The sequence below is a fragment of the Kryptolebias marmoratus genome, linkage group LG22 (genome assembly GCF_001649575.2).
Source record: "Kryptolebias marmoratus isolate JLee-2015 linkage group LG22, ASM164957v2, whole genome shotgun sequence".
NCBI classification, from domain to species: domain Eukaryota; kingdom Metazoa; phylum Chordata; class Actinopteri; order Cyprinodontiformes; family Rivulidae; genus Kryptolebias; species Kryptolebias marmoratus.
In genome coordinates this window covers 10,278,693-10,302,554 of record NC_051451.1, presented here as the reverse complement: position 1 = coordinate 10,302,554, position 23,862 = coordinate 10,278,693, and the positions used below count along the sequence as shown (strand labels likewise).

Genomic DNA, 23,862 nt, shown 5'->3' with positions numbered 1-23,862 from the left:
TTGTTCAAAAATAGTGTTAATTGCTCACATTATGGCCAGGTATATTTAAACAGTTATATTTGCCACAAATGGAGGAGCACCATAAAGACAGAGTGCGGGATTCCAACACAAGACTTTTGAAACAGCTGTAAAAACCTTCATTTGGTGGGATTTTATGACACTCATACAGAAAAAAGAAAGCTTTTCATTGGTTAATTGTTCAGCATGCAGTTTGTCATTTACAAACAGTTCTTGTGTCACTGTAAGCAAATGGCATCAAGCTGGTGTCATGGAATGAACCATATGACAAGAGTGTCATTAGTTAGAACAATATTTTCCTGCCCTGTTCTTTGGGGACACAGCTTTGTATGTTTTAGATTCATATTGATCATTCATATTGATCAGTGGTGTCTAATCCTAGTCCTGGAAGGCCACTCTCAGGAGTGCTATGGCAGTGGTGAAATGGCAGCCATAACAAGCAGCTCAGTTTAAACGTCTTGTTACCTCACCAAGGAGGTTAATGAAAGGAGAAATGAAAATGTTATTATTGTCCTAATAATGACAGATATAGAAATGTGTGTGTGTGTGTTTGTTCTTTGGTCTGTCTTTTCGCAAACCATCTCAATAATCACTGGACAGATTTTAATAAAACTTTCAGAATGAAATCACTGGATGTGCATCTACAACTGATTAACTTTTCAATTCACCCTAATTCAAGATGTCTGACACAACTAATCCACATGAGCCAACTCAAAATGACTTTAACTCAGTCAGTTTAACAGATGTTGAGCTAGGATTTGGTGTGCTGTTAGTTGAGAGTGATTCACAACACATACTCTGGTGTAAAGCTCTTGAAGGCTGTAAATGGCTGCATATTTGAACAGTTTAACAGCCCGGTCTCACAGAGAAACAGGTCATATCATATGTATGGCCACATGTCAAAACAATACATTTACTATAGAATCTGTGTTTATGGATTGTGTGGGGTTTTTCCTTATATGGTAAAGCTTCCTTTTAAAGTATTCTTTACTATGTTACGTGGTAACGTTACTAGGTTACTAATATTCTAAATGATGAGGTCACAGAGTTGAACATTCTACTCACAGACCTGCTGATTTACTTCAGCAAAACTTAGCATTTGCAAACTGATTTTCAGTCTGTGAGCACAATTGAGAAAAGGAAAGCGACATACAAGATATTTTGTTCAATTTCGATACCCATGACGATGTTTTGCCTACCTTGTAGACGACATAAGGTAACAATCTGAGTTTCTATTGTTCAAGCTGCTAATTTCACTTTATTTCTTCAGAGGATTGTTTTTAGATTTTTACATTCTTTGTGTTTTTTGTTGATATTTTTCTGCTGAGCAGTTAAATATGCTTGTTGTGTTAATAAAACATATGGTTTTACATATTTTATACAGATAAAACATCAAGAGGAAGTGGTAGTGAAACAAGAGAAGAGCTCTACACTACAGGAGAGGTAAAACAACTTTTACTGAAGACAAAACTTAATAAAGCCCAGTTCCTACAGGGTATCTACCTGGTACTTTCCAGGTATGTACCTGGTACTTAACAGGTACTTTTGGGGTATGTAGCAGATAGTTATTGTGTACAAACCTGAAGCTTACCCAGTAAGTACACACCTGTTAGTTTCTAGATTTTTGCAACAGATGAGTACGGTGTACCTACCTGTACTACGTACCTGGTACTTACCTGGTACTTACCTGGTACTTACCAGATAAGTGTTGGATTAATGGTAGTTATGTAATAATATCAATTTAATGTTGTTTTACTTTAATTCTTATTATTTATTTTGTAATATTTGTGTGTGAGTGAAAATACAGCTCAAGTTAAATTTCACATCACTTGACTTTTATGACCTGTTATTGTTGAAACGATCTTTATGGTTCAGATCTATTGATCAAAAGCCTTCAGAACATTTTCACAGCAGTGTAAAACAAAACAATCATTGTCATGTTTTGTTTCCTAAATGTGTCAGGGGTCAGAAAATCCCACCATCTGCCTCTCCCACCACAACCTCAGCCACAAGAAAAGCTCCCAAGAAAAAAGTTGGGAAAATCTTCAGATGGTGTACTCGGCTCTGCCGCAAAAGGGTAAATTTAAGACCTGAATAATCAAACAATAACCAGCAAACAAACTGTGTTGAAATTTATTCATCTTAGCTGGGTTTAACTCGTGTATAATACATATCATCCCAATTAGCGAGTCGTCAGTCCTGTTCAAGAAGATGCGGTAGGAGCCACACTCCTGTCATCTTCAGCCACACAAGAAAGGTAAGATGATGACTGTAACTGTTGGACATAATTTATGTTCTCAGATACTGAGCAATTTCATGAACATCAATATATTTTGTGTCAGATTATAATTGTGTTATTTTGTGTCTGTCAGGAAACTGACCTGGGCACAGGCTTGTGACCCTCCAGTATCAGCTCCAACTGAGATCGAAGATGTGGCTGAAGAAACAGACCATGTGGTCTCCGACACTGAATCAAGGTTTGACTCTCTTCATATTGTTGTTTTAAAGACTTTTAGGACTTATTATTTGCATTCTTGAGGTTTTTTTAGGTTTGTAAGTGTGAATAAAGTGATGATTTTGTTTAACCAACAGTGTCAGTGTCGTGGAGGAGACAGAGGATGGAAATGCTGCCATCCAGGAAGAGGTCACTGCTGATTTATCTGCAGCAGAAAACACAATCCTGCCTTCCTCGGCTGAGGAAGAAAGGTATGACATACACTTCTGAGTCCATCCATTTTGTTTTAGATTGATTTAATAAACATGATACTGTATATCTCCGCACACAGAGGCTGGACTGGACATTTTAATATCAGCTGTGTTTTTCTTTGTTATCAGTGTCGACACATTCAGGGACACAGATGTAGAAACACCTGGAGTCCAGGTGGAAACATCTTGTGATGTTGACGCTCCAACATCAGTTGCAGTTGAAGAAAACCTGCAAACTGACACCAAAGACAGAACAGAAGAGGCTGCCCTGCCATCTTCTGTCACCGAACAAAGGTATGCACTTTTCTCATTGTCACATCTCACCTCTTCAGTCAGTGTTAGTTTATTTTATTGTTAATGTTAAATTAAAATGCAATAAAATCTGTCTGTATTTGTGAATTCTTGCAATATTCTCTGTCCTTTCATATCTCCAGTCCAAACGACTTAAAGGAATGGGCTGATGCTGAAGCTGGAGAGCAGGAAGCTTCTCCCAAACGTCAAACTCCTGCTTCATCAGAGACTGAGACTGAGATAAATAAGAAAAAGGTACAGAGATGGCATTATTCACTGCTTTTTAACCACAAGATATATTTAACAGAGCTGAATGGAAACAAACGTGTAGTTAAGGTTCGCTCTACTGAAGTCTATTGTTGTATTTATTCCTGAAAGAGTGAGGAGGGATCTCCAGACGAGGGAGATAAAACAGCCTGTAAAAGGCTTTCATCTGCAGCAGCCGCAGCTGACAGGACAGATGAGATGCAGCTGATTCCTTCAGACGTTATCGGAAGCTGTTTAACTAGCAGCAGTGTCAAAGATGAACAAGCTGAGGTCGCCCCTGAGACCGACTTACTGATTTCTAGGCAGCCTGATCCTGTAGGTCACAGTGAGAGTCCACAGGCCACGTTTAGCCAGACTAGCCTCACAGCAAGAATCTACGATCAATATGCAAAGCTTTTTACCTGGAAGACAGAAAGCGTCTCAACAAAGGAGCTAAACTGTCTTGGGTAGGCACCAGCACAAGGATTTAAAATTATATACATTTACCAAGTTTAGGGTTATAAATCTCTTGTTGTGAAACTGACTCGACGCACTTCCTGGTGATGAAGATGAGCCCAGTTTTCTGACACTGGTTCTCTGTGGGGTTCTGTGTTTAAGGTTACCAAACCTGGGGATGACTTGCTACATCAGCTCCACCCTGCAGAGCCTCCTCACCCTGAGCTGCTTTGTTCAGGAGGTCCACAACCAGCTGCTGCTGTGGAGTTCTAACCCAAAATTACAGATATACAGGTACGGACTCTATAACACCATCACTCTTTGGACTCTTCACTGCTTTGCTGTTTATTGTGTAAAAACGAACCTAAACTCTCCTCTTATTCTTCTTTTCTTTCTTCAGAGAGTTTGTGGAGGTTGGAGTCTGCCGCTCCTCCAACATGAAGACAAGGAAGAAAATGTCTCTGTCCTCTTTTAAAAGGGCCGTGGCCATGGTTAACTCAAATTTTCAAGGCGACAAGCAGAACGTGAGAAGACTTTTCACTTGCAGCAGACACCACAGAACCTTACGTACGTTTAGTGAAATAGATCAACAGCTTTGTGTGTTTTGTTTCTGAGCAGGATGCCCATGAGTTCCTCCTCTGTGTGCTGGATATGTTGAAGACTCCAGAGTCGGGCTGGAATTACACCTGCCCCGTTAGAGATCACATCGCCCTGGAGCTGCTGAGCACCAGGACCTGCAGGGGGTAGGACTCCGCTGCCACTGCTGACCTCGCACAACTTTTGATGATACTCCACAACAAACTGCCTCATCTTCTTCTTGAACTGTCCCTTTCAGATGTGGTGAACAGTCGTTGATGCTGGAGGAGTTTCTTAGCCTCTCCCTGGACCTGGTGCCTGAGGGCTCAGTGAGCCGGTGCCTGCAGGAGTACCTGAAAGTACGAGCTGCTCACTAAATGTCTCAATTTAAACATGGATTGTCCTAAAGTGAAATTATTGGTCTTACTGCTTCTTCTTCTTCTTGTATCCTGCTGTAGGAGAGCAAGTTAGAATACATGTGTGAGTGCGGAGCGAAGAAGTCTTTCCTGAAGAGATCCTTCTTCACTCTACCAAAGTGAGTAAAACAGTCAGGTGTAATTTATCTGAACAATCAGCTAAGTTGTTTATTACCTGCCTGCTGCTGAAAGGGAAGGAGTAATGTGTGTGTTTGTTAGTCTGTTAGCATAATATCTAACTTTTGAAATCAACCTCACTCTAGATGGCCTCTACAGTTAATTAGTAAGAGCCAAAACAAAAATGGTATAAATTTACAGATATTGTGCTAAGATTTGATGTGGTAGAAGCTGAGAGTCTTTCACATCATGTATTTAAAAACTTTGACATGAAAGGTGGTGGATGATATGCATTCCTTCAAGGAATATTTCTGCTCTTCCTTTCTGAATAGTTCTGATATCTGATCCCTCTCTCCGTCTCTTCAATGTCTCCAGTGTTCTGATCCTTCACCTGAAGCGGTTCAGACTCACTAAAACCCTCAGGGTGAAGAAGGTGGAGAGTCCCATCAAACTGACAGAGGAGCTGGTGCTCAACGAGGAGTTCATGACCACTGAAGATGTAAGGAAGACGCTCTTAAGTTCACTTTAAATACACACAACCCATGATGGTTACTTTGAATATTTACCTGTTTATTATGAACCTAATTTCTGGTGACTTGCTCCTTTATTTCAGACAACGGCCCGCTATTCCCTAGTGAGCATCATCAGCCATGTGGGCTCCACAGCTGACAGCGGTACGTGTTGGCTCAGGTTTTGCATCCGCATGTGCTGAGCTCAGCTTTTAATCTGCAATATCTCACCACGCTTAAAGAATTACAAGTTTGTCTTCTTCTTCTTCAGGCCATTACATCTCCGACGGTGTTTACCGGAACAAAGACATGGGGGATGTGACGGACTGCTGGCTCACATATGACGATGAGGACGTCAGTCCGACAACCGGAGCGTCTGTCTGTCAGAAGCGCGCAACAACAGCGTTCCTTCTTTTCTATGAAAAACAGGTGAGATAATAGTTTTGTACAAGTCCTAAATAATGTGTTTCATGTCCCTCCCCTCATGGTCGTTTTTGTGTTTCCTTTTTAGCACTAAAAGACAAACAGCTCTGGGGGCCGTCAGCTCGACATGCCTGACGTGTCTAGAACAGCTCTTTGCTGTTCCTTCAAATTAAATAAAGAATTGTCATTCAAAATATTATTGATGTTAGGCTTTGTTAATTATCTCTCTGATGGTTTTGTGTCACCAACAGGACAATGGGTAGTTATTTCCTTTAATCTGATTTAAATGAGACTTTTTGATCATTTTCCTTCAACTTTGGGTGTTTTATTTAACTTTCTTACACACTTGGTGTTCTTGGTCAAAAATAACAGATCATTAAAGGTGACATGTGTATAAAACTGACTTCAACAGATGGATTTAAGTCCTTTCCCACCACCACAGGAACTTCTCCTGTTGATATTTTAACAAACAATCTCAACATTGATTCAAACATATATAAAACTTTTCTCACAGCTCTGGTATATTAAAGGTGTTTTGAGGCCTTGCTTACGATTCATTCTGCAGCAGCACAATGACTAAACAATAAATTGGTATTAAAGCCGTCAATCATTTCTTGGATCATGAAACTGGTGACGAGGAGCGAGGCCAGGAACCTGACATGAAAGGTGCTGAAGAGGAGACAAAGTCAGAAGCTGAAAACAACACAGATTATGATCCAGACGAGGAGAGAACCAATGTGGAACAATCCAGTGATGAGGAAGAGGGTCCTGCTGAGGTTTCTGTGACATTCAGCTCAAAGAATGGGGATATATCTTTGTTTTTATTATTTTATAACAGTATTTAGACACAAATTTTACCATATGGTTAAATTTTCAGCTGGAACTTTGGGTCTATGTCCTCTTTTTTAATAACAAAAATCATACTTGTCAATTTGAGCAAGAACAGAAAAATATGCTTTTCATCCCACTATTTAAAATTTTGAAATAATTTAAAAACAAGTGTACTTCATAAACTTTGACCCATGGTAATTAGTGATAAAGTACACAGCATGTTTCATCTGTAATTTTATTGTTGTTAAAAAACATACATATAAATTATTTCTTGTACTCAAAGATTATATGAGCTCAGACCTGTGAGGCCTACAGGCATTAAAAAACAAACAGAAGATATAAACTTGTACTGTTCATAATAAAATGAATTGATAAAAAATCTACAGCATCATAACCTAAAGTGATGATATTTGTATTAGGATGGATTTATAATCAGGTACAGGCAGGTAAAATGCCCTAAAATTATTTAATTTGATGAAACAAATCGTAACACAAGCTGTGAACAAAACTTGAATATGAGGATTTAACAGCGAGTAAAAACAAGTAGTTTATTTCTGTTAGAAGGGGTGATTAGTGAGAGAGAACAGATGTCTTGACCACAGATTGCTGACAACAAATACAGGAACTGAGGAGAAAACCATGGCCGCGAAAAAAATAAATAAATAACTAGAAATGCCAGGATTAACAGGTACTAAACACTGATGCTAAGAAACACTGGCAGAAATGAACACAGAGACATTCTGATAAAAACTGAAAGCAAAGAAACGAGGAGTCAAAAAAAACGGAAACAAATTATACCAGCAAGCAAAAACCCCCAACTGTAGCAGTTTAGTATTGTATGTGTAAAACACAGTTTGAAAACCTTAATCCTCCACATAAGGAGGAGTCAGCTGAGGTGGTTCAAGCATCTGATTAAGATGCTTCCTGGGCACCTTCTAATGGAGGTTTTCCAAGCACGACCCACTGGGAGAAGACCTGACGGAGGATCCAGAACTCGGAGGAAGGCTTTTTTACCTCTTTGGCCTGGCAGCACCTTGGGAGCCTCAAAGGGAGCTGAAGTGTTGCTGTGGAGGGTGACGTCTGGGTTTCCCATTTTAACCTGCTGCTCCTGTCACCTGACCACAGATAAGTGGAAGAAAATAAATGGATGGATGGCTTATCATTTGAATCTGAATAACATAACAATGGGTAGTTTTACCCTTATCTGTTTAGTGATAACCCAGTCTAACTGGTTACTGTACACTACCACCCTGCAGCAAACAGTCAAACTGTTGCAAACAATAGGCTGGAGAAAAATAAACCTGTTGGGTGAATTTAATCTGCAGAAACATATTGTTTAACATACCCTGAAATCATAATTTCACCTTGAAAAGTGGAAGTTTTGAAATACTTTTTGGATGCTGAGCTCTGCAAAAACAGTTTAAAATGCTCACATACTGCTCAATTCAAGTAGGCTGAGGACAGAAGCTATTTAATCCTTTGTGGCAAGATATATAAACAACTTCAGTGTTCCTGCTACGAGAAATCTAGCAGGAATTTGCGGTTCCACATACAATATTTGATTTGCCAAGATGAGGCAGGAGGACTCGAGGAGAAAAGAGAGGAGACGAAAGGAGAAACCGATGGGGCTTGGGGAGACAAGGCCACAAGAGAAACTGATAGACAAGACAGCTCTGCAAAAGATTTGTATCTGTAATAATTTGAAAGGTGGACTGAATACAAACACATGCCACTTTTTAGATTTTTATTCATAAAATATTTAAAAAACCTTGAAGTATTTTCCTTCCACTACAAAATCATGCTCTACTTTGTGCTACTCTATCACATAAAATCTAAGTAAAGTACTTCAATGTTTGTAGTTGTAACTTCACAATATGTGGATAAGTTCAATACTTTTTCAAACACTGTTTTTTTATTCCATTATTTTATTCTATACTTGGTACTTACTTTCTATTAAATGTCCAGGTATGACAGCTACACTGATGACAAATCATAATTATTGAAAAACTTTGTCAAATCTGCTTGTGTTCATTTCAAAACTGACTCCAGTAGATTAAATTATCAACGTGGGGCAGCAACCAAGGTGGGAACAAAATGAGCTGCTGCTGAGGTGGATGGAAGTGTGATGGCAGCTTCACTTCTGTCAGTCTGCCCCAGGGCAGCTGTGGCTACAATGTAGCTCACCACCATCAGTGTGTGGATGAATGGGTGAATAACTGAATGTAGTGAGAAGCGCTTTGTCGTCCTTGGACTAGATAAAGCACAAATACAAGTGCAGGCTATTTACTATTTACCATCAACAAAATACAGTATCTTCACAGCCAAGAATAAAGTTTTTGCCAGCCGTACACACAAAAACAAGCTGCTTCTAAGCCACTCAACATGCCAGCCCACAGCGTGTTGGTCATTTGGTCACAAACACTCAAAGATCAGTGAGACTGCAGCTGAAAATTTACATATTTTCTCTTAATTTTGAGAGATTTTGTTCAACAACTCCTCTCCAAACAGTCGCAGCTCGGTGAGATAAGGCCTGTAGAATCTGAGATGGAGCTACTTATTTATTTGTAATTTCTTTAAATTGTAAATGAAAATTTTAATGTTGTTCATTTTAATAGTAAAATGTATAACAATAATTATGATTCTTGCCTGCACAAGTGAAGACTTAATGAAGTTATTCTTCTTCTAACTTTTATGTTTTGTATCAAGGTTTGAAATGCTTTTGTTCTTTGTTCTTTGGGGGAACTGAAAAAAACTCTGGTCCTCCCATCCTCCTCCCTTCTGAAATTCTGTATTATCAGATCTTCTTCGTGAGAAACGAAGCTGCTCAGTAACTGTGTAAAAGTGTGACTGAAAAATTATGTAATGAAGCCTCCCTATAAAAGTGTACGTTGTTTTTTCTTTCTTTTTTTTGTTTTATTTTGTTGTCATAGAGCTCATTTCTGTGTTAACAGAGTGAACTGCATATTATATGGTGGCACGCAGGGTGAGACCCACTCACACAAGGAACCCTGACCTGTCATTGTGTCATCTGTAGGTGTGTTGTTTCTGAAGGATTTATGTCTGCAGTTTCCATTGTGTAATCCAGACAACACCCACAGGGCAAAAGTTATAGTACATTTTTATTTCAGCTACACTTACACTAAATGTACAAAATGTATCCTACACACAGCTACAAAGAGTCTGCAGGCCTTTATGTGGGCATTCTTAGTTTTATTTTTGCCGTCATAATGCAGAAAGTAACAACTGTTCCTGAAAAACAAAGAAAATCAGAAGTGCTTAAATAAGCTTATTAGGCTTTATAGGAAGCAGATCCTTTGATTCTTTAAGGTGGAGCTGGAGATTAAATCTGTCCCAGCATGCTCCGAGACACCCAGCCTGTCCCCTATTGACCAGTGTAGACGTCCAGCACTGATGACTGGAAGGAGAGCCAGAATAAATCCTACAGGTCATTTTATTAAAACCTCACAAAAACAGAATTAGCAAATAAAAAATGTTTTTGTTAAAAACTAGTGTTAAATGCTGACATTATGACCATTATAACCAATCATTTTTGCCATGATGCTGCATTTTAATTACCACAGTTCAAAACTTTCTTCAACAAATGATTTAAAAAGAAAAGGCTCAGTTTTCCTTGAACAAATGCATATCGCCCGCTGCTTTCCATGCCATAGTTTTAAACTAAGATCATCTAAAGTTTTAAACAAAATGTTGCGCAATGTGTAGCACTGAGTATGAGAGTTAGCTACTACTACGCCAAATTTTTGCTTAATATTTGTTAAACTGGCTGAATTTTAGCCATTTTAGTGTTTCCCAATATCAGTTGCCTGTGACGGCCATCTTAAAATGAGTTGACTCCAAAAGTTAATCATTTTTAGATGTACATCCATTGATTCCTTTCTGAGAATTTCAATAAAATTCATTCAATGATTCATGAGATATTTTGCTAACAGACAGACAGAGTTGACTCCAGTGGTTAATGGCAAAGTTTCAGAAACAATTTTTGAACAATCAGTTTGATCTTGAAGTATAAGTTGGGGATGACTCTCGGCTACTTTCACACCAAATTAAGCTCAATATCTGTAAAAAAAATGACAGAGTTAGAGACATTTTTGAGTTTTCTGATGTGGCAGCCATTTTGAATGGGGTTGACTCTTAAGTTGTAGGTTTACATCCAATCATTGCTTTCTGAGCGTTCCATTAACATTTTTCCTCTGGTTCATGACATGTTCTGCCAACATGATAGACAAATGAATGCAAGTGTGAACACAGAGAGAAACAGGTAAAGTATAATAAGTATATGTGTAAATATAGTAATAGTACATAAAGTAAAATAATAACAAGTCAAGTCAAAAAGCCTTGTTTTGACATTTTACCCCTAAACAGGTGATACAGTAAAACCAGAAAACATTCCTTCAGGAGGATGTTGCTACATATAAGACAATACTGAATTCCAAAGGGAGACACATACATATACTACATAAGACAACACTAATATAATACTTGTGTCTTAATACAGACATGTGAAGGTATTGCAAGACAGTACTGACAACAAAAGGCAATTCAGATGAAACAGAAGGAGACCTGAGCGGCACAAATCTCTTCCCAGTCCTGCTGTAGATAATTTGCACAAATGCAAATTGTGAAAACAAAGAGCCAATTCATTGTGCAGAAAACCCTGACAACACTTATTTACTGCTACAGCTACCTAGAACAACATTACATGGGAAAATGATAGATTTATTACAATCTGTGTCGTGAGTGGTTCATGAGATATTTAGCTAACAGGAAAGGCAAACAAACACACACGTAAAAGTAATGGACCAACACAAAAATATGCATAGTGGAGCTTCAAAGCTGCAGGCCGTGTTTTACTCGTCTTCCATTCACTCGGATGCTGTTTTATTCAGCAAGAACTGAATGCAGAATGCTGCTCTGCATGTTGATAAAAAAAGCACGTCATAACATGCGCCCAGACTAGTTATCTGTGTGTAGTTAAAACACTAATTGTCAGAGCTTAGTCACAACTACTTATCCCTGCCAACTGATGTCACTCGCTAACAAATGGTGAGTGTAATATTATACCAGGATCAGATTCCCAGACTTAGCTCAGCTTCAGCTTCTATCACATTAGATTTTAGGTCAATATCTGTAAGATTGACTGAGTTAAAGTCATTTTTTGTGTTTTTCAGAGTCGATTGGCTGCAACTGCCATCTTGAACCGTGTTGACTCAAAAAGTTAATCAGCTCTAGATGTACATCCAAAGATTACTTTCTGCAAGTTTTATTAAATTTCATCCAGTGGTTCATGAGATATGATTGGAAACAGACACCGAAACACGAGCAAAAACATTATCATCGGCCTTTGCTTTTCAGCCGCTGGCCATAGATATTTTTATTACGCCGTTGTCATTTAATACGCTGGAGTTGATTTGTTTGCCACATTTCTGTTGAGCTGTCAAACTTGAAGATTTTCTTTGTTCAATTCAGATTTGCAAAATACTTTCAAATGCAATCCCACACAAACAAACAAAAAAAGCATTAGAGAAATGATTGAACAAGACTACATACTGCTACGAGTTTGTCCAGTAGTTAAAGAAAATAAAAGAATGTTTCCATTCTTTTTTTATGAATATAATTTCCTGATGAGTAACATGCAGGAATCCAGCCACCCAGGTTTTTATATTTAGCTCAGACAGGAAACACAGCTGGGTTTTCAGGGTTCTGTGCGAGGTCTAGCTGGGGTGTTGAGGACAACAACATTAACTCTTTGAAAAGTAAATAAAACATCAGCGCCTAATTCATAATCCTGCAGGGGTTTGATTTAGAGAAAAGTCTCAACCAGGCCAGCATCAGGAGTGTTTGAGCAGAGGTGTAGCCAAGCCTGCCTGTCATCAATGTGCAACAAAACATGAATTACACATGTGACTGACTGCTCTGCCCATAATTTGTGTAAAGGTTAGTTCCTCCTCCATCCCAGGTAGCAGAGATTTAATAGGACTGAAAGTGGTTTGAGCAGATTCCTGCTTTGTGTTGCTGAATTTCTTGTTTGGTCATATATCAGTCAGCTGCTTGGCTAGAAAAAAACAAAACAAAAAATGTCTTTACAGAACAAAAGCCATGTTGTGGCATACTGTAGATGGAATTTTCTGTGTCTACGCTGTATGTAAAATGTTAGCAATGTCAGCTGGCTGCCGTGTAAAGTGTCAGGCTCAGTGGTTCAAACAACATTTCACCATAAGGTCAGGAGGGCGTTGGAGCTTAAATCACCAGCCCTGTTCATTTGTGACGCTTCCTCAAGCAGTGCCATTGTTGAATGATGTGTGTGTGTCTTTATGAGATAGCAAACTAACATGAGCCATCAGATGTAAATTAATAAAACTCTCAGAAAGTAATCATTGGAAGCTAAACAACTGTAGCAAAACACAAAAATAGCAATGACTGACATAAATCACCAGCGGGACCAGGTAGTTCAGCCACGACACAGGAGGGAGGGAGAAAAGGATCTTTATTCAGGAACAGCAGAACTTCAAAACACTGAAACAGGAACGTCTGCAGCCGCTCTGGGGGAGAAGAGTAGAAGTCTGTGAACCGAGACCACGTCAGGAAAGTAAACTTGATGGAGGTGGTGACACAGACCTGGGATAACGGTGATCGGAGAGTGGGGAGGTCAGGCAGAAGGGCTGAGGCAGCCAAGACACAGGTAAGTCTCTGGCGAAAGTCCTAAAACTGGGTCAAACAGGCAAGGGTCATGCACAAGAGGCATAGGGCAAAGATCCAAAAACGAAAGCGAAGTCAAGACGAGGAGACAGAAACAGAAAATGCTGTAAAACTACTAGTGAAAAGCGTTCGATGATCTGGCACAGGAAGTGAGGAGATGTGGAGTATGAAAAGGGAGGGAAGCAGGTGCTGTGGAGGTAATCAGGGAGAGAGGGCAGGTGCAAGTGGTGAGGGTAACGAGGAGCAAGGCATGAGGAGAAGGACCAAACAGGCACTAGTAGAGAACATTACAATAACTGAGGTAATCTGACAGATATTAAGCTAGAATTTGGAGTGGTAGTAGCTGGGAATCATCAACAACACATACCTGGAGTGCGAACAGATTGACATGAAGGAGAACCCTCACATCCCTCTGCCCAGGGATGTTCTCCAGCTCCTCCTGAGACAACCCAGGTTGTTCTCAGGCCAAAGAGGATACACAATACCTGCAGCAAGTTCTGGGTCTGACCAAGGGTTTCCTCCCAGCGAGACGTGCCTGGGAAACTTTGAGAGCGGGCTGACCAGTGGACATCCTAATCAGATGTCCAAACCACTTCATCTAAATCCTTTCAACAAGAAGAAGCAGCAGCTCTGCTCTGAGCTCCACTAAGGTGACGGACCTCCTCACCCTGTTTCTAAAGCTGAGTTCCTTTTAGCAGCTTGTAGGCAGGATCTCCCATACAAGCTGCTGCTACAACCATCCTGACATCCCATGTACAGAGGAATGAAAGATCAAGGCACTCGCTGTTCATTTTTAAGGAAAGAAAAATTACCCTAATGTGTTACCGACAAATAAATGATAGATTAGAGCGTGCACACATGTGGGTACATGGGTGTGGGTGTAGGAGGGACGCTGGTTTTTTGTTAGCTTGGTTGGGAACTACAGGAAATATGGTGACATTGAGTCGACTATAACTAAAATGACTACTGATAAGTAAAATAAAATATATTTGGACTAAAAAAAAACCATATTTTAGTCAAAATACTATCACTTTGCTGTCAAAATTAATATCCGTCACTAAAACTAAACCAGCAGCAAGCTGAATAATTGTGACTTTTACATTTTTGTGCCTTTCAAAAAGTGGTTAGTCTAACAAAGTCAGGTAAAAACTGTTTGCACTCTGCACAAGCCAAAAATAAATACAAAGCAATAGTTTGGCCTAAAAAAAACAAGGGTGAACTTTCATTTTTAGTTTTAGGCGTTTCTTATATTAAAAAGAGTTTGCAGTTTTTTACATGTGATCAACTCAGACAGAGTTTATGCAGAGGAAGCTGCCAGCAACTCTGACATGGAGATTTCAGCCACAACACAAAGTGTTTTGTAGCTGTAATTATTCATAACAATGTTTGTATCATTATAACTATGATTAATGAAGGGTGGATGCATTGAAGGAATGCATGTCGCCAGAGAAAGGAAACCTCCCATGCAATCTGTTGGCCCTCCCCCCCTTAAATCTGTGTCAACGACGGCTGACTGTATCAGAGAGAAATCACACTCAGCAGGGTATTTTTTAATCAATAAGTGACTATTTTGGCCTTCATTGATCATCACTACCTCCTCTTATTTTTACTTTAAACGTTTTTATTTATTAAACAAAACTGAGGCCAAAATGGAAAAGTTGTGTGGAAATCTAAGTCCACCCCTGTTGCTTTCATAGGATATAAAAAGGAAAGTACAGGTGATGTATTTCTGTCCACTTTGATATTTGTGGCTTATAGCAAATGAAAAAATGTTAACATTACATAAGATCAATAAAAAGGATTTTTTTATACAGAAATGGTGGTCTATGGCCATGTGCTGTGCAGTATATGTACTCCATATTTGGTTGGGGCTCCTTTTGCATGAATTACTGTATCGATGAGGCCATCAGCTTGTGGATATGCCAGTAGTGGCTCCTGAACATATATATCAGTGGGGCAGACATTTGTTTTTACCATTTGCGTAACATTTTCTGTGAAAAAAAAAGGATACATGTTGCTTAATATGAATGCTGTTGCTGTTTTGTTGTCACCCTTTTTCTCCATCCTGCGAGTCGAGATCATGCCTCCTGAAAACTGTCCAGCTTTTGACACAGTTCATCAGTCTTTCTTTCCAAACCGCCTTAGGGATCAAGTCGGGATTCAGTGCACTGTCCCTCAGTTAGATGTGTGTATCATCTGCCTACCAATGAAATGAAATATTTTAGCTGTGGAATATATGATCAAAGGGAAGCATGTGCAAAGTAAAGAATTGGCTCCAAACTGGATCCTTGAGGAACTCTACAGTTACCAGAGGAAGTTAAAAATCCCCATTTGAACTGACGAGGATCCAGATACATAAGAAAGAAACCTATGTGCCATTTAGTCCCGATAACTCATCTGTGATGTTTATTTGAAACTGTATTAAAGATGTGAATTGTTGAATGGCTAGTAGGTGTCTTCATTTGAATAAAAATAAGTGAGAATGGTGATTTTTTTTTCTTTTTTTTTGTCTTCCCAACACTTCCATAAACATAGTATCCCATTTAGAATAGGTATCATTTGATCTTCAGGCCTATGCCACAAATCTGTATATCATTTTTATTGCCACTTAAAATTTGATAAACAGATTGACTTTTTGTTAGAGAGTTATTTCCTACAACTGCTCAAACCCTATCTCTGTGACATCACCATTAAAAGAGTGATTTCAGTTTTAATCACCTCCAGATTGGAATATTGTAACTCTCTGTATTTTGGCATCGGCCAGTCTCTTTTGTCCGACTGCAGCTGATTCAGAATTCTGCTGCCAGCCTCCTAAGAAGTGCCAGGAAAAGAGACTCTCTCCTACATTAACATCTCTCCTCTGGCTTCCTGTTGAATACAGAGTTGGTTTTAAAACAGTTTTGTTTGTTTTTCAAGCTTTGCATGGTCTAGCATCTGAATATTTCTGTGCCCCTGTTTAAACTCCAGACCTCTTAGGTCATCCAAATGTCCTAGATTGGTCATTAAGAGTGATTGTACCTTTACTGTAGCTGCCCCAAAGCTGTAAAACAGCCTTCAAGTCTTAATAACGTGTGTTAATGTTTTATTTTTTATATCTATTGTGTTGCATGTCTTTTTCCTTTGAATTGATTTTATTGTTTTCATTTCTTAGCTGTTGGTTTGGGTTTTATTGTGCAGCACTTTGGTCAAGTGTGGTTGTTTTGAACGTGCTTTAGGGCCCATCATGTGCTTTAAGTTGATTTGATCTGATCTGTTTGGTTAATTGGTAACTCTAACTCGTCTCTAGCATGTGAGTGAGAGTGTGAATGGTTGTTTGTCTCATTTGTCTCTACGTGGTTGTGTGATGGACTTTCTACCTGTCCAGGGTGTCCCCCGCCTCTCACAGAATGACCGTTGGAGATAGGCACCAGCCCCCCCGTGAACCATGAACTATTTCTTCTATTCTACAATGAAATGTGAGGCCATCTGCCCGACACCTAAAGCTTGGATGAAAATGGGTCATGATGCAACAGAACAATGATCCTAAACACAGCAGCAAATCTACAACAGAATGGCAGAAAAAGCTAAAACAGACCAAAGTTCAGACCTCAGCCTGAGTGAAATGCTGTGGTGGAACCATAAGAGAGCCGTGCAGAAACAAATGTCTGCAAACCTCCATGAACTGAAACAATTATGGAATAAAATTGTTTAATTACTATTACATTTGCCACCAGCACATCAGTTGCTGTGTCGCATCAAAATGAGCAACATTTTGTCACCCCCCTCGTCAACCTAATACATCCTATATTCTGGTGTAGATTCTCAAGTCAAGTAAAATTTATTTATATAGCACTTTCAATAACAAAATGGTTCAATGTACTTTACATCATGAAAACACACACATTAATAGAAAAAGTAAAACAAACAGATGAAAAATCAAGCTAGGATACTAGGATATAAAAAGCTAAACTGAAGTTATCTAAACTAAGTCATACTAAGGATAAACTGAGGAACACCAAACTAAGACATAATAAACTGATAATAAGCTAACATAAATTAAACTAGGATTTAAAAAGACTGAAGTAAACTAATGGTACCAGAAGGCCAACTAAGAGTTACAACATTTCAATGAAAGACCAACTAAAGGTGCCAAAAGGCTTAAAAATAAATAAATAAATAAAATAAAACCCTAAAGTAAGAGGGAGTAAGTGAGAGAGGAATGGGAAGAGTGCCAGTGAAGACATTAAGGGGGAGGTATGCCCATGAACACTGTCCCATATAGACCTCCCTGCCATAGTCCTGATAGTGATGGAAGGTTTTATCAGCCAGCCTTGGAAGGGGAGCTGACACAGATCCACAAGTGTCCTGGGAGATCGGAACTGATGGGAGTAGAGCATCGAGTTTACATAACATTTTTTGTCATTCAGGACATAATAAATCCAAAAAAAAGGTTAAAAACAAAAACAACTGAACTTCTATTCTGTAGCTGAATACGTTCCGCTTCTCATTCAAGGAGCTTTTTCAATTGGGAAGGCTCCTTGGATGAGAAGTGGAACGTCTTCAGCTACAAAATAGTCCAGTTGTTTTTGTTTTTAACCTTTTTTGGACATTACATCCTATCTTTTTCTGTAGTGTTTTTAAGTGATTTGTAGCAAAAGGACATAAGTCAAACAGCTTTTGATTTTCTCAGTTCACTACCAAACATTGCCTTTCACCCTGATATAGCATCAAACTGCAGCTTTTCTTGTCTACTTCAGTGGATTTGTCAGGCCAAAAGATCTGGTCCTGAGGCTTAGAGGGAACTGCAGTCGACCTTTATTTAAGTCCACAAAGACACACAAAGCACTCGCGGCGGGAACTTGTTTCCTTGAGTTTGTCTAAATGGTGGAACAGAAGCTCGTGATAAACAGTCACACTGAGCACTTGAGGTCAAAAGTTTACTTTCACTTAACATTTGCATGAATGTCATGTTAATTTGGGGCTTCTAATGTCTGGTTTAAATGGTTCCTTTTTTTTCAGGGTGAAATGATTATACAACATACAACTTCTAGGATTTCTTAAAAATAAGAATGGGGGCACAAGCTTGATCTTATTGTGGATTTTCTCTAATCCACACATGGTCAAAATTGTATATACAAGCTCAAATACATACATAGACTCATATTTGGTGAAATCTCCCTCAGCAAGTTGCACCATGACGGCACATTTTGTAGCCATCTATGAGGCAGACTTCTGGCTGGTATTCAACCTTGACAGAGTTCTTAGTTTATTTAAATTAGTTAGGTTCCTGACATAGAACTAGCTTTTAATATAATCCAGGCCGAGGCTTTGAGAAGGCCAGTCCAGAAGCTTTATCCATTCAGAAACCAGTTCTGATGTGTGATCATTGTCCTGTTGGAACACCCCGTTGTGTCCAAATTTAAACAATCCAGCTGCTGATTTGATGAGAAGTTGAATAATTTGTAGGTAGTCCTCCTTCTTTATTATTCCATCCACTTTGTACAATCCACCAGTCCCACTGCATGATGCTACCATCACCGTGCTTAACAGTTGGTACAGTGTTGTTGGGTTTGAAAGTCTCACCTTGATTCTTCCAAGCACAGACCATAAAACTTTTCTTCAGAAGGCTTAGCCATGTGAGCAGCTGTAAAGGTGTCACTTTTGGAGCCGGGGCTTCACCCTTGGTCAACACCCTCTCACTTGATGATGTAAAACTCCCTTTACTGTAAACAGTGACAATGGTGTTCCAGCAGTTTTCAGTTCATGGCAGGCTTGAGCTTAAGTGGTTCCTGGATTGTTCCTGATCATCCAAATTAATTTTCTTTTATTAGACACTGAAGGTTTGGATCTTCTTCTAGTCCTTGGCAAAGTGATGACAGCCATAAACAAAGCAAACAAACTTGTACTTAGATATATTTGTTTGACCTGATTAACCTAAAATCTGAAGTTTTTTTATAAGTGGTTCCAAAAGACATTCCCATTGTTGTGGAAGAAATCAATTTCCAGGCACTGTTAGATGAAAACACTCAAACAGGTTTATTTATGTATGTGTGCCTGACATACAGAGAACCTTAAAGACAATTAAGAATTAACATCAGAGTCCCAGCCCGCACGGGAAGCTCCGAACCGAAGCTCTACCTCCAGAGTCGACGCAGGAGCTGATATCTAAGATATTAGAATGTTGGAAGGCGAGGAGGAGACAGGAATCAAGGTCAGTCTGGTTTCAGTGAGGAGTAACAGAGTCATTTGGTGAAAACCTAATAGCCTGTGGAATTCAGACAAAACATAGTCATGTTTTGAAATCCATGCATAGCATAGTCAAGACTTGGAATTCAGACATTACACAGTCAGGTGTTATCTTATTAAAAAACCTTGCCACCACACCATTTACTGTTAATCTACTACTTTGCTTCTTAAATCTTAACTGAGTTCCCTGGACTTTCCCATTGTTCTGAGTAGTGGTCAATTTATTAAGTGCTGTCAAATGCTAGTGAAGAAAATCTACCAGCTGCAGTCAATAATGATCAGTAATGAGGAGATAATAGACCTTGGTCTTGACAAGTTAAAATACATTTAACTCCAGTCGCACTTATTTAAAGATTTAGGTGATTGGAAGTATATAATTGAGCCGGTATATATATAATTTAAATCCTGTGTTAATTAGAGAAAATCCACAATAAATTCAGAATTGTGCACCCAGTACTTGTTTTTAAAAGTCACTGAAGTTGTATGTTATGTTATTATACCACCCTGAAAAAAAAACAGTTCAAAAGAAATGATGAAAAGCCCCAAATTGATACGTCCTTCATGCTCATGATGAGTGTATGTAAACTTCAGAGCACACTGTAGATCTCCTTATTTAACGTTTATTTCAAAACAGAGTCCTTCTGTTCCTGACATGCTCATCAATCTGTGCAAAACAAAGGAAGTGCTACGTGTGTGTGTAGGTGTGTGTGTGTGTGTGTGTGTGTGTGTGTGTGTGTGTGTGATGCAGAGAAGAGGAACGACACTGTGAAACCTAAACAAAAAAGCCCCTATTAGATTTGCATCATTTACCAGAGAGGCTGCTTTATCACTGGTCCGGCTGGTTTCTGTGCATACAAACCAGAAACAGGTTTGATTGCTCATGAACTGCAGATCATCTTATGTTTTGACTAGATGTTATCGTGTCAGAGAGGAAAAAAAATCTGAACAATGTTTGTGGCGTGGTGCCGGGCACATCTTCATGAGTTCACCAACTGTCTGCTTTCCTGTTTGTACTTAGTCAAGTGTTCGTCCTTCCATTTCTTTGTATTTTAAACAAAAAGTTGAGGGAGAAGTCTATTTTCGACGTTAGGTTTAAGACTAATAATAAAATCTCCTGTTTGTGTAACAGATGGACTGTTGCGTAATAGCAGAAGTGAAACATGCTGAGTAAGAAACACTGATAACAGCAGAAACATGTCTGAATACAAACATGATCTGATTGAAACGACAGGTTGAACAAGTTGACTAGAGCACGCGTTTCCTGGAGTTCATGCTATCTTTTCTGCAGTGAGCGGGTTTGAAATGTTCCGCCTCGCTAGTAATGTAGTTGATTTTTTAAAAAAACTAACAAAAAAAAAAAGATTTTTTTGCCCATAAGTTTCAGTTTCCACAGAAACGTGACTTTTTGTTACACTAAGTTTCATTTTGTGTTGTTTCTCTGACATCTCTCCGGTTCATAGCAGGAGTTGGCCAGCAGATCTGTGTGGGTGGGCTGGTTCCGGTTTCATCGGGCAGTTTAACTCTTTAAGCAACTCTGACAACCCATCTGTTTTGTTTTCAGCACACCTCTACACGTTTTTTGAAGCACAGGTACAAATTCTTGAAGCAGAGTTGTGAAATTAAAAAAAAAAAACAACTCCAGTCCTGCAGTAAACCGGGCCTGAGTTGGATTTCTCCTGCAGGTCTTCAGTGGATTCACCTTCTCACCTAAAATGATATTTCTTTTATATAGAATAAAAGTCTTTATCAATTGAAAATATCATGATGACAAAAACTGAGACTATTTACAGATTTATTTTATCCATAGACCTGTAAAATTAGTGAACTATAAAAGGTTTTTGGAGGCAGAAAACAAGGCAAATGACACCTCATGAAAGTCTCACAAAGAGCTCCACTCCTTACATCATATATGAGCCAGCCTCTGTTGGACCGGCTCTCCTATTTCCTGCATGCTTTCATTCGCCTTTGGCTTTGTCTTACCTGGGACTTATTTATAGCTCCAGACCTCAGCGGTAGTAATTATAGCCTATAGAATTTAACAAAACTGAGCATTAGTCAAGTAGCTCTTTGTTTCTTTGTGAAAGAATACAGCTGGGGCTGGGCACGCCGAGTCATGGTTAAAAAAAAGAAAAAAGAACATCCACCCTCTTTTAATGTTACAGGTTTAAGTATCTGAACGAAATAAAAACAATCTGGTTTTCACCAGGTTCTAAAATGATTCAAGTCTAACCTCAAGTGTACAGAAACACAACACTGATTAAGCCGTGCTGCTTTCACAGGTTTTAAGAGGAAAAGTAGCTGCTGGGTGCTGCTGATCAGACGCACACAAAATCCTCTGTAAAAGCAGGAGTTTTGACAGTTTTCCACACAGATTTGTTCTCGTTTTGACTGAAGAGTCAGGAGTGTGTGATCAGGGGAGGCACGTGACTCAGAGCCCCACCTCTCATCACATAAAATAAAGAAAACCAATATTAGTAAAAGGAAACAACTTATTATTATTATTATTTGAACCTTTTGCCATTTACTGTGTTACTACGTAAATGTGTGCCGAGCTTGAGCATGTTTACGCCGATGGTGCTGAGGCTGCGAATGTGTCAGTCCACCTGATCAGTCCAGAGTTTACTCCGCTCCTGGCGGACTGACACATCCGCATCATGTAGTCTATATTTGTTATATATCCTATCTGCGCACCATCACAATCGGAACATGAACACTGTTCAGCTGAGAAAACGGCAACAAACTAAACAAACGGTGTCATTCAAAAGTGCAAGTGCAAAGTTCAATGCTAGCTAATGTGGCGTTCTTTCACATCAGTACTTAGTTTTTGAGAAAGAACTGTTGTAAGCCTGAAAAACAATCACAGCCCTTTTGACCTTTGCTACATACCTGGTTCTTTATGACTGATATCACAGCTGATAGGGCACTAACTACTGATAACTATTAGAACATCCCTTCAAACATGACCAGACTACTCCTTTAACACAGGCCTGTTAGTAAATCTGGCTCTGACAGAGTCAGTTTTGCAAAATGGCCACAAGAGCCAGGAAAAACTAAGCTGCCTCAGACCATTTAGAAATCACTAACAGTTGTGTCCCGCATAGACATGAGCTCACAAACGAGGAGCAGAGCTCAGCTGCGTTGACGTGGAGCACCACACATCAAATGTGTGACGTGACGGACATCTTCCTTATATCATTTTCAAACATGATGATTGAACTCGGTTTACCAATCCTCTTTGTGGTTAACCAAATTTTTTTAACTGATCACAGTTTTTCTGTACATCGATCATCGATCTCCTCTGTAATCTGTTGCTGTTTAGGCTTTGAAATCCCGTAGCCGGGTTGTCGTACAGAAGACCGTATGTCATTACTACATCACAAAGCTGATTTACCTTTTTACATGCCGACTGTTAGAGCTCCGTTACTACCTCATGGGCTCACTTCAACCCCTCATGCTTCCTCCCGTCCATTCAGGAATCACACCAAGACAGCCAGAAGGTGTCCCGGTCCCAGCTTTTGTGAAAATGCCTCGTGCCTGACGACACACAACCCCACCACACGACACGTGACCGCTCGGAATTTGAAGTTGTTTACAAACGGCCCTGAAGGACTTTCCAGCTTGTGTAAATCTACAGTTCTCCCTCTTAAGTCTTCACCGAGTTCCTTCGACTTTCCCATTGTTCTGAGTACAGGTCAGACCAATGAGTGCTGTCAAATAAAACATTTTCTACAGGCAAAGAGAAACTAGCAGCTGCAGTTGATCACGATCACTGATGATTAGATTAGTTACCACACCTCAGTCTTGTCAAGTCAAAAGCAGCACTTGAATCTTCAGCACAACTTATCAAAACATGGATCTATGTATGTAATTTGAACTGTGAGAATAAGCTCGACCCTGCATGGATTCAAGAAAAAGCCACACTCAATCAACTCTAAAGGATTCAAATGAATCAGTAAAAGCCCCAAATCGAGGGTGTTCGTGCCCAATGAGCGCAAACTTCTGGCCAGCCTCTGTTTGGCTCAACGGAGCCCATCAGCGCTTGTGCAGCGTGACATCCCTGTCTTTCCACGCCATCATCCCTGACACATCTGCAGCCGGACAGGCCTCACCCTCAAAGACCCAGGCAGAGTCTGACAGATGATCTGCTTCAAAAAGAACATTCAGCTGGTGCCACTATATATATATATATAAAAAAATTCCCTTCTCACCCTCCGCGGGTGGTCTTTGTTTCATCCTCTGAGCTCGGGTCCTCTACCAGAGGCCTGGGAGCTTGAGGGTTCTGCGCAGTATCTTGGCTGTGCCTAGAACTGCACATTTCTGGACTGAGATGT

General features: G+C 39.5%; 1 protein-coding gene across 1 annotated transcript; it reads left to right on the top strand.

Moving 5' to 3' along the window:
* The first annotated feature begins 1,351 nt into the window (after window positions 1–1,351).
* On the top strand, window positions 1,352–5,951 carry LOC108239141 (ubiquitin carboxyl-terminal hydrolase 37-like). The gene is made up of 17 exons (XM_017421665.3): window positions 1,352–1,461; window positions 1,981–2,095; window positions 2,205–2,275; window positions 2,391–2,495; window positions 2,611–2,724; window positions 2,854–3,018; window positions 3,159–3,270; window positions 3,394–3,728; window positions 3,880–4,011; window positions 4,118–4,241; window positions 4,336–4,460; window positions 4,553–4,652; window positions 4,752–4,828; window positions 5,202–5,325; window positions 5,440–5,500; window positions 5,607–5,764; window positions 5,847–5,951. The coding sequence occupies exons 8-17, from the start codon at window positions 3,481–3,483 to the stop codon at window positions 5,850–5,852; spliced, it is 1,155 nt and encodes a 384-aa protein (XP_017277154.3). The 5' UTR covers window positions 1,352–1,461; window positions 1,981–2,095; window positions 2,205–2,275; window positions 2,391–2,495; window positions 2,611–2,724; window positions 2,854–3,018; window positions 3,159–3,270; window positions 3,394–3,480; the 3' UTR covers window positions 5,853–5,951.
* The last annotated feature ends 17,911 nt before the right edge of the window (window positions 5,952–23,862 follow it).